At 38.1% G+C, this 13,319-nt stretch overlaps 1 protein-coding gene across 1 annotated transcript in view; it reads right to left on the bottom strand.

Moving 5' to 3' along the window:
* Positions 1-13,319, bottom strand: part of CMTR1 (cap methyltransferase 1) — a 60,199-nt gene that overhangs the window by 34,927 nt on the left and 11,953 nt on the right. The window contains exons 3-4 of the mRNA XM_043963713.1: positions 3,604-3,755; positions 1,921-2,079 (exon numbers count right to left, since the gene is read on the bottom strand). Coding sequence (XP_043819648.1) covers positions 1,921-2,079; positions 3,604-3,755 — 311 coding nt within the window. The remainder of the gene's footprint in view (positions 1-1,920; positions 2,080-3,603; positions 3,756-13,319) is intronic.

The following is a 13,319-nucleotide window of genomic DNA, read 5'->3' as shown; positions in this document are numbered from 1 at the left end:
TACTTCCAGTCACTTGGGGACACCTCAGTTAAAAACCAGCACCTTGCCAACTTTAACTCCAAGAGGCTGATGACAAAACCTAACTTTGTCTTCTTAATAGTGAGGTGGCAAACCCCAATGTGTAAAATAAGACCAGAAATGACCAGTCCTGGGGTCACACACAGATCTATAACTGACCTTACAAGTTACATTAAAAGTAATATCCATATCTAATGTTGACTATCTTTTAAAAATCCTTCTTCTGAAATATGGCTCCCTGATGATGAAGAAGAAGAGATATATTTAGAAATGTACGTAAAAAAACAAAAACAAAAGACATTAATAAAGATTAATATTTTAAATTTAAAAGTATATTATACTTTATGGGAGTTCTAAAATGATATTATAATGATGAGGGCTGGCTGCAGGGTGGTACATGCACTAGGTACTAATCCACTCAAAGAGAATCACTGAAGGCTTAGCAAGCACAACTGACAGGCATCCAGGAACCCACTCCAGGTCCCCCAGTATGACTTTAGATGAAGACGACCAGCTACTGCTGGCCTCTGATTCTAGGGGACACCACATAGCTATTAGACTGTAAGACAAGCCAGTTTGGGGCAATTTTTCTAAGGAGAAAAGCTCATTTATACTATGGCAACTTGAGAGTTTAGAATAGGCACAACCAAATGTTCTATTCTTTCCAATCATTAAGAACACAATTATAGGGGGCTTGCTTTAGCTGACTTCAGATTAAATAGTCAGTTCTAATTCTGTTTTACCAAGAATGCCCAGGTTCTTTGTATATTTCCATACAAATGAGACCAAGGAAAGTATTCTGCACTTCTGAAGAGAAAAGCTACACGTAACAACCAATTACAAATATTTACCCAAACCCTCCCTGTCACATGCTGGTCTTTTCCCCAGCAGCCACAAGGCAACCCAGCAGGACCACCACCAGAATTCATTAGCTCTCAGCTTTTCAGTGTGTTACAATGAAACCTTATTAGGCTTTTATCATGTTCTATGCTCACTGAATCTCCTCCTTGCACCAGAGCATCAGGACCAAACACAAAATAACAACTAACATTATAAGTACAATTAAAGAGGTCTATCTTTTTGTCTTCAGAACCAAAAGAAACTGGAACCTAAATTGTGACAAAAAGAATAAATACAATGTAAATGCCACATGGGATTAACTGATAAACAATTTGGATTAAGATATCATAAAATCTTCAAAGTTAAAAAGGTACCTACCTTAGAGATCATCGAGACCACCTAAGCATCAATATGTAATCCCTTCTATAATACCCCTAACCTAAGCTCTGCTTTAACACTTTTTTAACAGCCTCTGCTTTAACACTTTCTGTTGTTTTGTTTGTTTGTTTTTTCAGGGCAATGAGGGTTAAGTGATTTGCCCAGGGTCATACAGCTAGCAAGCATCAAGTGTCTGAGGCTGGATTTGAACTCAGGTCCTCCTGAATTCAGAGTTGGTGCTTTATCCACTGTGCCACCTAGCTGCCCCCATGCTTTAACACTTTCGATGACAGGAAGCTCATTTACCTCATGGGACAGCTTATCCCACTATCCCAAAGCTAGAATTGTTATGAGACTTTTTCTTACATTGAACTAAAAGCAGCTTCCCTACAACCTCCACCGACAATGGTCCTGGTTTTTTCCCCTTCGAAGCAACAGAGAATCAGTCTTTTCTCCCCTTTCCACATGAGAGGCCTTAAAATATTTTGAGGCAATTTTCATGTATCCCCTTAGTCTTCTCTTCTCCAAAGTAAATATGCCCAGCTCTTCCAAACATTCCTCAGATGAAATGGTTTCCAGAACCTTCACACCACCTGAGCCCCCTTGCTCTGGGAAGGAAACAATGTGTTGACATCCCAATTAAAATGTGGTGCCTAAAACTAGACAAACTTTGATTTCGGTTACCTCTGGCTCATCTCTCCAGTCCACATTGAGTTCCTGGTCAAAACCCTTTAGTGTCAGTCCTAATCCTCTTCGGCCTTTCTGATTAGAGGCCTCAACAATGTCTTTGCGACCCTGGCTGTGTTTGCCCAGGCCTTCACCTTCCCGGAAGCCCATCTTTGCCTAAAAAAGAGAGAGAAATGATGGAGCATCATTAGAGATAATTAGTGAGGGTGACTGCCTTCAGTTGAGCATACATCCAGGCCAACTGGTAGTTGAATAAATGAGAGGACCACAAAGCTGTAATTAAAGTACCAGCAACATTTAATGAATCTCACTGGAGGTTCATAGGCTGCCCTTCTAGCTAATTCCCCTGATTAAGTGAAAAGTGGAACCAGAGCATAGAGGTGATAAAGGGAGTATAATTTAAAATGAAACTGCTTCAAGGAGTAACCTCTACATCACTCTGCTTCAGAAGAACAACCCTGTGAGGCAAGGGCAAGAAGGGGTGCTGTGAGCTGCTCAATCATATCATTAACTTAAATCTTTAATCATGTAAAACTGAGGTCTGAAAAGCACGATGGGGTCCTGCTATGGTGAAACTGTAATAAAGGTACAACTGCTCACAAGGATTACACTAAATCCTGGAGGGGGTCATCAAGTATATACCCTGAGGGAAGGGTAACTACTCCCCAAATGTTGCTTGCATCTACCTAATGAGACACAAGGAAGATCTCCAGAAGCTGTAATTTCTACCAGGGACTCTTCCTTCTACACAAGCCTCCATCTAGGAGACAAAACACCACTGACATGCATGGAAGATGCAATATGATCTCTTGATCGAGTTCCCATTATAACCACAAACTCATTCTCTAGGTTAAGGGGAGTTATCTTTTCCCATCTTACCTTGAACCACAAACCCAAAACTTCCCATTTCCCCACATCTAGTATTTGTGGCCCAAAATGTGTATTCTGCCTGTAACTTCAGAAGCAGCAATTCCCATTACTGTACAAACACAAGACCTGAGAAATAAGATTTTTAAAAGTGGCTTGCTACTTCCGTCTGGTTCTAACTGGCAAGTATGATGAGTTTCCTTCCCCCATGCAGAGTCAAATAGGTTGAAATTTACAGAAAACTTGATTTTCCTGCTCCACTTCCTTCTTTCCATAATATCAGTTTTGGGTAGATGATGAAAGTAAAGAGTCCTTCCAAAAAGAAGAAAGCCTTTCCACTAGAAAGATCCTTATCAACTCTGATTGGGAAGGAGAAAGATTTTCCTCATTCATCACAGACTCCAGAAGTTGCTGAGTGAACCTCTGGAAAAGCAGTCACCTTATTAAATCAGACTTGAGTGAGGGAGTCTGACTACAATTTCAATTCATTTATAAATATGCACCTGAGAACGCACTTTAATAATAGCAGGATACCTGTGTTTGAGTGTGTCTGAATACAGAACCTAATATAACTGAAATACAAAGTCTCCTGAGACCAGAAAAGTCTTCCTCTGTCCAAACCCAGAGAAATCAGTTTACTTCAGTTGTCCCCAGCACTCACTCTAACATGTACTGGTGTGATGTCTCAGTAAGTTTAGAAAACTGGCCATATCCTCCTCAGAATCTCTATCTAAAAAATTCTCTACACCCCCAGAGTATATTTCTCTTCTCTCATTCCACTGCAAACCTGTCAAAACATAGACTCTAACATACCATCATCTTTTGGGAAACACTGTTATACATGGAATAACGGGAGGAGGTGCCCTCCACAAGGGAGTCAGCTTTGAAGTCATTGCTGAAGGAGCTAGACACAGGTCTTTTCTCCTCATTCTCACTGTCAGATCCACTTAGGCTTGTGGAAGACTCTGGAAAAGAAAAAAAAAGATATTTAGGAAAGTTATAACAGGTCAGGATTTCATTCATTTGTTGAACAAATATTTAAGAACTACCGACAAAATCAGAGATCTGGAAGGGACAATAAGAGTTTATTTGGTCCAGTCCCCTGCCTGAAGAACAGAAGATCAGAACGGCTAACTATTTGTCAAAGATCACACAGATATTAAGAAGCAAAAGAGTAATGGGAAGAGGAGAAAGAGAGACTAGAACCCAAGTCATCTATCATACTGTATTCTTTTATCCTACTACATCAAGATGGGGTTTTTTTTAATTTTTTTTTTCTTTTTGTGTGGGGCAATGAGGGTTAAGTGACTTGTCCAGGGTTATATAGCTAGTGTCAAGTGTCTGAGGCTGGATTTAAACTCAGGTCCTCCTGAATTCAGGACCAGTGCTTTATTGTCTGCACCACCTAGCTGCCCCACACCAAGAGTTTTTTAAGATGTATTAAGGTTTTGGTGTTTTTTTTTTAATTCCAGTTACTGGGGTAAAGACTCACTATTTGACAAAAACTTTTGAGAAAAGTAGACAGCAATCCAGAAAGATACATGATTTAGGGGCAGCTAGGTAGCACAGTGGATACAGCACCAGCCCTGGAGTCAGGAGGACCTGAGTTCAAATCTGGCCTCAAACACTTAACACTTACTAGCTGTGTGACCCTGGGCAAGTCACTTAACCCCAACTGCCTCACCAAAATAATAATAATAATAATAATAATAATAATAATAATAATAATAATAATAATAATAAATGTTTCATTTCCAAGATAAATAAGGAAATTATTTAAATTTCTAAGACTGAGTCATTTGATAAACAGTCAAAGGATAAAAACAAAGTTCTCAAAAAATAAGTTATCTAAAGCTACAGAAATGGAAAAACGGAAAAAAGCTCCTAATCACTAATAATTAGAGCAATGAGAATTAAAGGAACTCTGAGGTTCCACCTCACATCCGTCAAATTAGCAAAGTTGACAAAAAAGGAAAACTGGAAGGGCTTCAGAAAAGTTGGAACATTGATGGACTGCTGGTGAAACTGTGAACTGGTCCAACTGTTCTGGAAAGAATTTGAGACTATGCCCAAAAGTCTCTAAACTGTGTGTCCTCTTTGACTAGCATTACCATGCCTATATTCCCAAAATAGCAAATTAAAAGGAAAAGGTACCATGTATACAAAAATATTTATAGTAAATTTTATTCTAGTGACAAAGAACTGGAAACTAAGGAGATTTCCAATGATTGGGGAACAGCTGAACAAATTATAATAGATGAATGGAATGGAGTAACATGATGCTATAAGAAGTGGTAAAAGAGAAAACCAGGGAAGACTCATATGAAATGATACAAAGTGAGGAGCAAAATAAGGAGAACAATTTATAACAATATTTTTTAAATGAACAGTTTTGAAAGACTTAAGAAATCTGATCAATGGAATGATCAATTATGATTCCAAAGGACCAATGATATAGAATGCTAACCACTTCCTGCCAGAGAATGAACTAAATATGTAGAATGAGACACACATTTTGAGACATGGTTAATATGGGAATCTGTTTTGCTTAATTATGCATATTTGTTACAAGGGTTTTGTTTTCTCTTGCAGGGCTGGGGTAGAGGAAGTGGGAAGGAAAGAAAATAAATGTTTAATAACTGAGGGGAAAAAAGAGCTAAATGGGTTGTAGCAAGTCACAATATTCCAGAGCGGTTATTTCAGATTTCTCACCCCTTACACTTTCCACCAAGTTTACAATTCACAGAAGGAAAGGACAAATGTGGTACTTTTTTTAAACCTGTTGCTTCCCCTCAGTGCCTAGGAGAATGATGCTCAGAGAAGGAATCATTCTGCCTGGCAGAGCCTGCTTACTTCCTGGAGCCTAAGTACACACAGGTGATAATTGATCTCTCCAGGACCCTTCCTTACCCATTGCTGCAGTGTTCCTCCCATCACTTTTAGACAATATGCAGGTACATAATACTAGTTCTCCTAACCCTATAAAGCAATTAAAACAGAAAGCAATGCAATTTTAAAAGAAATAGTTTTTCACACATCAAATGTGCTTAAGGAAAAATAGGTTTAATTAGAATAAGTGTTAAGACTAAGATCCTTAAAAGGGACTTCTAGAAACTACCTGGGGTTTTAGAGAATGACAGTACTGTTTATTATGTCCAACTTCACTTTAAAACATAACATTTTCCTTAACTGCCTATAATTGGAAAGGCATATCCCTACTTTTACAACTTTTAGGTCATACTTAAGGATTTTTGTTAGTCCACAAATGAAAGAAAAGGGGGGAAGAGGTAAGGAAAATTTTCTCAAGGAAAGGTTGAGTTAGAAAAAAAAATATTAAGGCGATATGTGTATATATGGAAAAACAAATTGGTTGACCTGTGAATAGACATATCCATTCTGCAAAGTACTTTGGAATTATACACTAAATTACTAAATAGCGCATGCCTTTTGACTCAGCTATACCTATACCCAAGAGATAAAGAAAGGGGATAAAGTCCTGTGTGTACAAAAATATTTAAAGTAGCTCTTTATGTGGAGACAAAATACTAGAAAACAAGGAGATGCCCATCCACGTGGAAATGGCTAAACAAACTATGGCACATAAATAAGATGGAATACTATTGTGCTATAAGAAATGAGGAAATATGGCAAAGAATTAGAAACTGAGGGGCTGCCCATCAACTGGGGAAATGGCTAAACAGGTTGTTGTATATGAATGTAATGGAATACTATTGCGCCATAAGAAATGATGAGCAGGCAGATTTCAGAAAAACCTGGCAAGATTTACATGAATCGATGCTGAGTGAAATGAGCAGAACCAAAAGAACATTGTACACAGTATCAACAATATTGTGTGATGATCTACCATGATAGATTTAGCTTTTCTCAGCAATACAATGATCTAAGACAATGACAAAAGACTCATGAAGGAAAACACTCTCCACATACAGAAAAAAGAACTATGGAGTCTGAATGCAGATTGACGCATACTATTTTCACATTTGTTGTTGCTTTGTTGTTGTTTCTTCTTTCTTGTGGGTTTTTTTTCCTTTTGTTCTGACTCTTACAATATGATTAATATGGAAATATGTTTAATATGATTGTAATATATAACCTATATCAGATTGCAAGCTGGCCTCGAGAGGGGGCAGGGAAGAGAGGGTGGGAGAAAAATTTGGAACTCAAAATCTTACAAAAGTAAATGTTGAAAAAAACGAGTAAATACATGTAATTTGAAAAAAATAAAAGTCTGGTAAAAAAATAAATGAGGAAATAGATGATTTCAAAGAGATGTAGGAAGACTTGTATAAATGGAAACAGTGAAATGAGCAAAATCAGAAGAATAATTTATACTAAAACATCAATACTACAAAAACATTTTTTAAGACCTTTATAAACTGAGGAGGATGATCAGAACTAAGAACAATTTATGCAATAACATTATAAAGACAAACAACTCTGAAAGCCATAAAAGAATTATGATCAACGCAGTGATCATAATTTCAGAGGAACACCTACCAGCAGAGAAGTGATGGACTCAGGGTGCAGAATGAAACAAATATGCTTTGAATATGGCCAATGAAGGAATTTGTTTTTCTTTCTTTTTCGATGAGGTAGAAAGTAGAAAAGAAAATAATTTGTTAATTTAAAAAGTAAAACAATAAAAACAAAAAAAAAAGGCTAAAAAAAAGAAATTGCCTGAAGTGGAATAAGTAGGGCTTAAGCCATATAAAAGTGTATACAGAGGGAAAGAGTGGGAAACAAGATATGTGTGTATGCAAGATTCCCCTAAAAAAGAGAATACAGGAGCAGCTAAAGGAAGGTGTTTGGTCAACAAATTCCTTGAACTTGCCACTAGGTGGCACCACAAATTAAATCAACTTGGGGGCGAGGTGTAGAGGGCAGAATTACTCAACAAGCATTTATCAATGAATGACCTAAGGGTGTGAGAAGAAGGAAGGAAGATCCAGTGTAACCACTATTTCTATAAGCAGATATCCCTGCCAGCGCCCTATACAAATGGACAAATGGAACATTCATAATTTGAGCAATGTATGAGAGAGTCCATATTTGTGGTTTCTGTTTTGTCTCACTTAGTACCAAGGAAAAGTGCTATGACATTCTTAGCTGGAAACAAGTGTCAAACATGGACAGCTTTTACTGAGTATCTATTACATTACATTCTATTATAATTTGTTCAGCTGCTCCCCAATCACTGGCTATCTCCTTAGTTTCCAATTCCCTTTGTAATATCTAGTGTCTTAAGACTCAAGAAGTTAGATGACATGTCAAAACTTAATTTGTAGGAGCAGCTAGGTGGTACAGTAGATAAAGCACTGGCCCTGGATTCAGGAGAACCTGAGTTCAAATCCAGCCTCAGACACTTGACACTTACTAGCTGTGTGACCCTGGGCAAGTCACTTAACCCTCACTGCCCGGCCAAAAATAAAAAATAAAAATAACTTAATTTGCTGTCTTTCTCCCAAAACCCTCCCCTCTGCCTAACTTCTCTATTACTATTGAGGGTATCACCATCCTCCCAGTCATATAGGCTTGAAATCTAGGTGTCATCCTCAACTCTTCACTCACTCTCACTCCCCATGTCTAGTCAAGTGGTCTTTCCTCTTCTACCTCCATAACAACTTCCATATACTCCTCTTCCTCCGACACTGCTACCATCCTGGTTACAGGCCCTCATCACCCAACAGCCTGCTGGTGGGACTCCCTGCCTCAAAGTCTCTCTCCAACTCCAATACATCCTCCACTCAGCTGTCAAACTGATCTTCCTAAAGTACTGGTCTATGTTACCTCCTCTAATTCAATAAACTCCTGAGGGTATCTACTTGCCTCTGGGATCAAATAGAAAATATTCTCTTTGGCTTATAAAGCCCTTCATAACTTGGCTCCTTACTACCTTCCTAGTCTTCTTATACCTTATTTCCCTCGTATATTCTAAAATCCAGTGAAACCAGCCTCCGGGCTATTCCTTATCAGTCCATTTTCTGACTCGGAGCATTTTCACTGGCTGTGCCCCATGCCTCAAGTGCTCTCACTCCTTTTTACCTCCTAACTTCCCTGGCTTCTTTCAAATCTCAGCTAAAGTCTCACCTTCTGTAAGAATCTTTTGCAGTCCTCCTTAATCTCCATGCCCTGCCCTCTTACACTAGTTTATCTTTACCCAGCTTATTCTCCTGTATAGATTATTTGTAAATAGTTGTTTGCACGTTGTCTCTCCCATTAGACTATGGGCTTAAGAACAGGGACAGGCTTTCACTTCTCTTTGTGTCCCCAACATTTAGCACAATGTCTTGCACAAAGAAGGTGTTTAATAAGTGCTAGTTAACTGACCCTTTCTCCCTGTATGGATACTCTCTTTCTCTGAGTTTTTGTGACATGGCTCTCTCCTGATTCTGCTATCTGATCACTTACCCATCTGATCATTCCCTAATTTCCTCTGATGGATGGATTATCATTCATATTCTCCCTTACTGTGGGCATACCCCAACGCTCTACCATGAGCTCTTTTCTGTCTTCTCTCTATACCCTCTCAGAGATCTGATCAGCTCCATGGGTTCCATTATCTCTATGTAGATGACTCCCAGATTGATCCAAGTTTAGTCTCTAGAGCTCTCGTCACAAAATACGAACTCTCTATTGAAGATTTCCTATTGGATGCCCAAATCCATAGGCATCTCAAACTCAACATCTTCAGAATAGAAGTCATTATCTTTCCTCTCAAACCCACCCCTTTTCTGAACTTCCCTATTTCTCTTAAGACCAGCAGAATCCAGGTTCAAAACATGAGTTATGCTCAATTCTTCATTTTCACTCAGAACACACAAACACAAATATATCAGTTGCCACATTTTGTTGCTTCTACCTTTACAACATCTCCTGAATCCATCCCCTTCTCTCCAATAAGACACCCACAGAAGCCATCCTAGTCCATGCCCTCATTACCTGTCAAATGAACTACAGCAAAAGCCTCCTAATTGGTCTTCCTGCTTGTCTTTTCCCCTTTCTAATCCATCTTCTCTGCAGTTGCCAAAGTTTCTAAAGCACAAATCTTTTGGTCTTTAAGACCATGTCACTCCACTTCTTAAAAAGTCCCAGTGAGTCTACTTGCCAAGACAAACCCAGGAACTCCATGAACACAACTACCAAACACTCTTCACACAAATCAAATCAGATCTAAATAATTGGAAAGATATCAATTGCTCATGGATAGGCAGAGCTAATATAGTAAAAATGACAATTCTACCTACATTAATTTACTTATTCAGTGCCATACCAATCAGACTACCTAAAAATTATTTTATAGAGCTAGAAAAAATAATAACAAAATTCATCTGGAAAAACAAAAAATCAAGAATATCCAGGGAAATAATGAAAAAAATTTCTCAGGAAGGTGGGTTAGCAGTACCAAACCTGGAGCTCTACTATAAAGCGGCAGTCATCAAAACTATCTGGTACTGGCTAAAAAATAGAGTGGCAGATCAATGGAATAGGCTAGGCTCAGGAAATGCAGTAGTAAATGACACTAGTAATGTAGTGTTTGATAAACCCAAAGACTCCAGCTTCTGGGATAGGAACTCAGTATTTGACAAAAATTGCTGGGAAAATTGGAAGATAGTTTGGCAGAAATTAGGCATAGACCAACATCTTACACCTTATACTAAAATAAGGTCAAAATGGATACACGATTTAGACATAAGAGGTGATACCATAGGTAAATTAGGAGAGAAAGGAATAGTGTACCTATCAGATCTTTGGAAAGGAAAACAGTTTTTGACCAAACAAGAGATAGAGTATATTATAAAATGCAAAGTGGATGATTTTGATTACATTAAATTAAAAAATTTTTGTACAAACAGAAGCAATGCATCCAAAATTAGAAGGGAGGCAGAAAGCTGGGAAACAATTTTTGAGGCCAGTACTTCTGATAAAGGCCTCATCTCTAAAATATATAGGGAACTAAATCAAATTTATAAGAACCCAAGTCATTTCCCAATTGAGAAATGGTCAAAGGATATGAACAGGCAGTTTTCTGATGAAGAAATCAAAGCTATCTATTCCCATATGAAAAAATGCTCTAAATCTCTAATGATTAGAGAGATGCAAATAAAAACAACTCTGAGGTACCACCTGACACCTATCAGATTGGCTAAAATGACAAAAAAGGAAAATAATAAATGTTGGAGAAGCTGTGGAAAAATTGGAACACTAATGCATTGTTGGTGGAGCTGTGAACTGATCCAACCATTCTGGAGAGCAATTTGGAATTATGCCCAAAGGGCTATAAAGCTGTGCATACCCTTTGACCCAGCAATACCACTTTTGGGTCTTTTTCCCAAAGAGATCATGGAAGGGGGAAAGGGACCCACATGTACAAAAATATTTATAGCTGCTCTTTACGTGGTGGCAAAGAATTGGAAGTTGAGGGGGTGCCCATCAATTGGGGAATGGCTGGACAAGTTGTGGTATATGAATACAATGGAATACTATTGTGCCAAAAGAAACAATGAGCAGGAGGAGTTCAGAGAAACCTGGAGGGTCTTGCGTGGGCTGATGATGAGTGAGATGAGCAGAACTAGAAAAACATTGTACACAGTAACATCAACATCGAGTGTTGATGTTACTGTGATGGACTATATTCTTCTCACCAATGCAATGGCACAGAAGAGCTCCAGGGAACTCGGGGAAGAGGATCTCCAAATCCAGGGAAAAAAAAAAAAACTGCGGAGTATAGATGCTAAATGAACCATACTATTTCTTTTGTTTTTGATGCTGCTGGTTTTTTTCTATTTTGAAGTTTTCCATCATTGCTCTGATTTTTTATCTCTTATAACATGACTAATGCAGAAATAGGATTAATGTTATTATGTGTGTATATATATATATAACCCATATCAGATTACCTGCTGTCTAGGGGAGGGGGGAGGGAGGGGAGGGAGGGAGAAAAATCTGAAATTGTAAAGCTTGTATAAACAAAGGTTGAGAACTATCTTTACATGTAACGGAAAAAAATAAAATACTTTATTAATTAAAAAAAAAAGTCCCAGTGGCTCTAATATCTATGATCAAATACAAATTACTCTCATTTAAATCCCTGACTCTAAGCTTTCCAGGCTTATTACACATTACTCACCTTAACAGACTCTATAACACCAACACAACATCCCATCTCCTGATTCTGTGCTTTTGCAGAAGCTAGTCCCTATGTCTGGAATGCATACCCTCCTCACCTCAGCCATTTAGAAATCCTAATTTCTGAGGGCAGGTAGGTGGCACAGTGGATAAAGCACCAGCCCTGGATTCAGGAGGACCTGAGTTCAAATCTGACCTCAGACACTTGACACTTACTAGCTGTGTGACCCTGGGCAAGTCACTTAACCCTCATTGCCACACAAAAACAAAAAAACAAAAAAACAAAAGAAAAAAAGAAATCCTAACTTCCTTCATAACTCAGTTCAAGTACCACCTCCTACATGAGGCCTTCCCTAATTCCTCTAACTGTTGGTATCTCATATCTCTACCAAGATTACTTTGGAGTTACTATGTATAAATCTTGTATTTAATTATACATGTACATGTTGCTTCTCCTTACCTCCACAAAAAAGAGTGCAATCTCCTTAACAAAAAGGATCATTTATTTTTGTCGTTATATTCTCAATGCCTAGAGTATGCTTCTAATAAATGTTTGTTTCATTGACTGAATTCTCTACCCACGACTGTGTAGTGACCTATGTTTATATGGTACTGTCTGCAAATTTAAAATTGGGGGCAGGAGGGAAGGGGTAGGGGAGAAGAATATGTGCACAGGGAGAAAAAAGGACATTGAATGACTATTTTTTCCCCTGAAGGATTATACTCAGTTTTGCTGGGAAGGTGATTCTTGGTTGTAATCCTAGTTCCTTTGCCCTCCAGAATATAATATCCCAAGCCCTCCAATAATTTAATGTAGAAGCTGCTAAATCTTGTGTGATGCTAACTGTGGCTCCACAGTACTTGAATTGTTTCTTTCTGCCTGCTTGTAATATTTTCTCCTTGATCTGGGAGCTCTGGAATTTGGCTATAATATTCCTGGGAGTTTTCTTTTGGGGATCTCTTTCAGGGGGTGATCAGTGGATTCTTTCAATTTCTATTTTATCCTCTGGTTCTAGAATATTAGGGCAGTTTTCCTTGATAATTGCTTGAAAGACAATGTCTAGGCTCTTTCTTTGATTATGGCTTTCAGGCAGTCCAATCATTTTTAAATTATCTCTCCTGGATCTATCTTCCAGGTCAGTTGTTTATCCAATGAGTTATTTCACATTGTCTTCTATTTTTTCATTCTTTTGGTTTTGTTTTATTGTTTCTTGATTTCTCATAAAGTCATTACCTTCTATTTCCTCAATTCTAATTTTTAAAGAATTGTTTTCTTCAGTGAGCTTTTGTACCTCCTTTTCCATTTGGCCAATTCTACTTTTTAAGGAGTTTTTTCTTCAGTTAATTTTTGTGCCTCTTTTTCCATTTGACGAACCCTGCTT

This window comes from Dromiciops gliroides, chromosome 4 (assembly GCF_019393635.1).
Source record: "Dromiciops gliroides isolate mDroGli1 chromosome 4, mDroGli1.pri, whole genome shotgun sequence".
NCBI classification, from domain to species: Eukaryota; Metazoa; Chordata; class Mammalia; order Microbiotheria; family Microbiotheriidae; genus Dromiciops; species Dromiciops gliroides.
The sequence above is the reverse complement of the archived record's forward strand: the minus strand, read 5'-3'. Positions and strand labels throughout refer to the sequence as shown.